This window comes from Etheostoma spectabile, chromosome 21 (assembly GCF_008692095.1).
Source record: "Etheostoma spectabile isolate EspeVRDwgs_2016 chromosome 21, UIUC_Espe_1.0, whole genome shotgun sequence".
Classification (NCBI taxonomy): Eukaryota; Metazoa; Chordata; class Actinopteri; order Perciformes; family Percidae; genus Etheostoma; species Etheostoma spectabile.
In genome coordinates this window covers 7,549,752-7,553,247 of record NC_045753.1, presented here as the reverse complement: position 1 = coordinate 7,553,247, position 3,496 = coordinate 7,549,752, and the positions used below count along the sequence as shown (strand labels likewise).

Below are 3,496 nucleotides of genomic sequence, written 5' to 3'. Positions count from 1 at the left end.
AACTTTTGTTTTTGTTAATGAAGGAAAATACTCAATACTATCAAATCGCAAAACTTCTAGAATTGCAATAAATGTAAATTGCAATACAAATCTATTTGGCACCCATGTATGGTAAAAGAATCCAATCGTGATAAAAGCATTTGGTCCCATACCTACTACCTTTACAATTACATGTTTCACACGTGTTGTAGAGCTGCTGGGACATTACCTGTTGTGTGGCAACAGTTGCCGTCTGCTGCTTTTGCTGCTGCCTCTGCAGAGCTCGCTGCTGCTTCCTCAGCTGGTTCTGGCTCACGCCAGGCTTCTGGATCTGCACCTGAACTGGCTTCAGCTGAACCTGGTTCTTCTGCTGGCTCTGTTGGGCTTGAGTCTGCTTGAGCTGGTTCTGCTGCGCCAGCTTCTGTTGACTGAGTTTCTGCTGGGCGAGTTTCTGCTGAGCCTGCAGCTGTTTCTGTTGGGTCTGCTGTATGATGAGCTGCTGCAGTTGCTGCTGCTGATGGAGCAGGATTTGGGCTTCTTTCTTCTGCTGTTGTAGTTTTTGAGGGTAGGACATAGCCTCTGTCACCTTCTGCAGTGGCACTTGACTCTGCTGCGGTTTGGGCTGCACTGTGGTCTGTTTTTGCTGCTCGGCTTGTTGGATCTGCAGCCGATGAATCTGCTGCAGCCTAAGCAGAGTCTCCTGGGAGCACTGCATTGGCTGGAGCGCTCTCTTTGCCTGGGCTGCCTCAGTTACTCCTTCCATCCCCTCCTCAGGCTCTGCCTCCTTCTTCACCTTCACCACAACGCCGTTGGGGAGAGTGGGGGGCTGAATGGCCGAGGCTTTAATCAGAGTTCGAAGTTTCACCTCGGTCATGGATGTTCTGCTCCTCTCACATCCGTCCTTCTCCAACACTGCTCCGCCTGTCATCTTACCATGCTCCAGCTGGGACCGGAGGGTCTCCACCAGCCTCTGCTTCTGCCTAAGCATCCTGGTCAACTCCTCAATCTGTTTGTCCTTCTCCTGCAGCATCTGGTCCTTGTCCAATGAAGATGTGTCCATAGTTACTCCAGACAGGACCTCTGGAGGTTGGCACGAGGCGGGTGAGGGCCTAGACAGGCTGCACGAGCTCTGGATCTCCTCTTTGACCTTGGAGAGTGAAGAGATGTTTGATGGGTGCTGAGGAGACGGATGCAGGGTGAGCTGGGTAAGGGGAGAGCTCACCTGAAGGACAACAAAACAAGAAGAGGATGTTAGGGAAAGGTTGCTAGCTAAGAACCGCCAAGGTAAGCCGCTAAAATCCAGCACATATATGGCACCTTAAGATACGATTTAACGGTCAATGCTCATTTTACATACAGTTTAGCAACAAAACCAAATGCTGAGGGAACATTACTACATTTATTGTTGGATTTCAACATGAAATCATTACTTCACATAAACATAAACGTTGACTTTCTTAAGTCAAGTCGCGTGTTATCTGTACACATTTTGAGCTATGTCATGAAAAAGCAATGGTTGAGTTTAGGAAACAAAGAACTGGTTGGGTTTAGGAAAAAACACAAACCAACGATTTAGGACACCCCAATCAACCTCTATGCGGATTTTTGCTCCTTCATACTTTCTCGCTACTGCGTAAATTCATACGCTATTGCAAGGTATTGTAAGTCAGTGGAGGCCAAACAGTGTTGATAAACACGCTAAAAAGCGAGTATGCGTCTTGATAACACGCCAATAATGGCATACAAACTGGTGTGTCATACATACGCCATTTAATGAGATCAGTCTGTGGATTTGAGCAGTGTGCATCCCCACTAACCTGGAAACAGTTTTAGACAGTAACGTTAAGTAAATACAGCATGTCAGGGGAATACAACGTCTCCTGCAGCTGGGAGTCAAAGGCAGGGGCCTCAAGGTTCATTAACATTAGCTTTTTGTCTTGCCTGGGGTCTGACAAACGGTAAAATGTATTAAATCCAGTGCCCAAATGCTATTTTCAAAGCTGTCATATGTCACGCAAACCACGTGAGCGCGGTTTTCATGATCAACTAGCTGTCAAGGCTTTTGCCGCTCACTCTGCCTGAGAAACTGCTATACTCGCACTGTTGTTGCCATGTGTGGTTGCCATGACTTCTGGAGTTATGACGTCTTGTCACTGTTCCAGTTGCAAAACCTCAAAGGAGAGAGCGAGCGGATGGCTGGTCGCTTGAGCTAAGTCAGACAGCTCTGTTGAGTTGTGTAATTAAAACGCTAAAGACTGCTGCTAAGAAACACTATGATTTCATCTAATAAACAGGCTACTTGCTTCACATAAAGATCTCACCATCTCTCCAAACATGTCTCCATTACAGCTTGTCTCATCGGGACTCATCCCAGCCAGCGACCTCTCAGACGGAGTGGGTGACATCGGAGGGCTGGAGTTGGTGCTGCCAAATCGCATGACCCGCCCTGGAATCACCTGACCCAGTGATGACAAATCTAATTTAAAGCCACTCTCGCCTGATTGGTGGTCAGGGGTGGTAGTCGTGTTTGCAGAGGATGTGATAGAGCCCTGCTGGTTGGCCTGTGATATGACATTTTTCAACGCCGCTGTGGTGCCACCGTTTTGCTCCTGGTAGTGGCGAAGCCTCTCGATGAGATCGTTCTTGGTGCCTGAGACGGTCAAACCACGCAATTTGAGTTCCTGTTTCAACTCGGCAACCTGGAGGATGAGAAACCAGACGAGTACTCATTTAGCGGGCTTTGACTCAAAGTGAAAGAGAACAGAATAATTGTAAAAGAGCAGTTCAGTGGAAGGGGCCCACCAAAACATCCCAGGATTTATCTGAGTTGGTCACAAAATGTTTAAAGGCATGAGAAAGAAAAATGACACATACATTTATTATTTTCTGTTTTGGACACTTTGACCTCTCCAGGCCTCATTTGTGTCATTCTTTCAAAAGAAACAATCTGAGCTGTGACCAAAAATCACTTTAAAGGACAGCTGATTTAAATTTTTGGAGGGGCAAATACATATAGGCGTAAAGGGACAGCAAGGTCTATTAGCAAAGAAACCAATATTAGCCATTATAATATTATTATAATAGCCATAATAATATAATTTTGTGGTAAATATTTGATGTAAAAAAAATGTATTCAACTTTAGACGAGTGGTCTTAAACAATTCACAAGCTATGACCTTATGCATCAAAACCCTTAAAAAAAGAATGAATCTCCTTCAATCCATGGCAAATAAAAACAATCTAGCTTGTGGTCTAAATGACTTTTTTTCCCCTGTAAAAAGAGATATTTAGTTAAAAATATTCTTAGCAGGTACATTTCTGATTCGGCCTGTTTAACCTACTTTGAACTCATCCAGGTTGGCAGGCAAGGTGCTTGGTTTGGCTCCTCCCACTGCAGTTTGGCTCTGACGGACAGCCCCGCTCTGATGGGAGGGGGTGGGGGTTGTCGTCGTGGGAACGCTGCGGGATGGGGAAGGGCCAGAGTTGCTTGTGGGAAGCTGCTCAGTTGGTGGCCTGG

At 46.1% G+C, this 3,496-nt stretch overlaps 1 protein-coding gene across 8 annotated transcripts in view; it reads right to left on the bottom strand.

The window, feature by feature from the left end:
* Nucleotides 1-3,496, bottom strand: part of mrtfab (myocardin related transcription factor Ab) — a 60,287-nt gene that overhangs the window by 6,746 nt on the left and 50,045 nt on the right. For all 8 annotated transcript variants that reach the window (XM_032502083.1, XM_032502088.1, XM_032502087.1 and 5 more), the window contains 3 exons: nucleotides 3,321-3,492; nucleotides 2,301-2,678; nucleotides 209-1,201 (listed from right to left, as the gene is read on the bottom strand). In XM_032502083.1, the coding sequence (XP_032357974.1) occupies nucleotides 209-1,201; nucleotides 2,301-2,678; nucleotides 3,321-3,492 (1,543 nt within the window). The remainder of the gene's footprint in view (nucleotides 1-208; nucleotides 1,202-2,300; nucleotides 2,679-3,320; nucleotides 3,493-3,496) is intronic.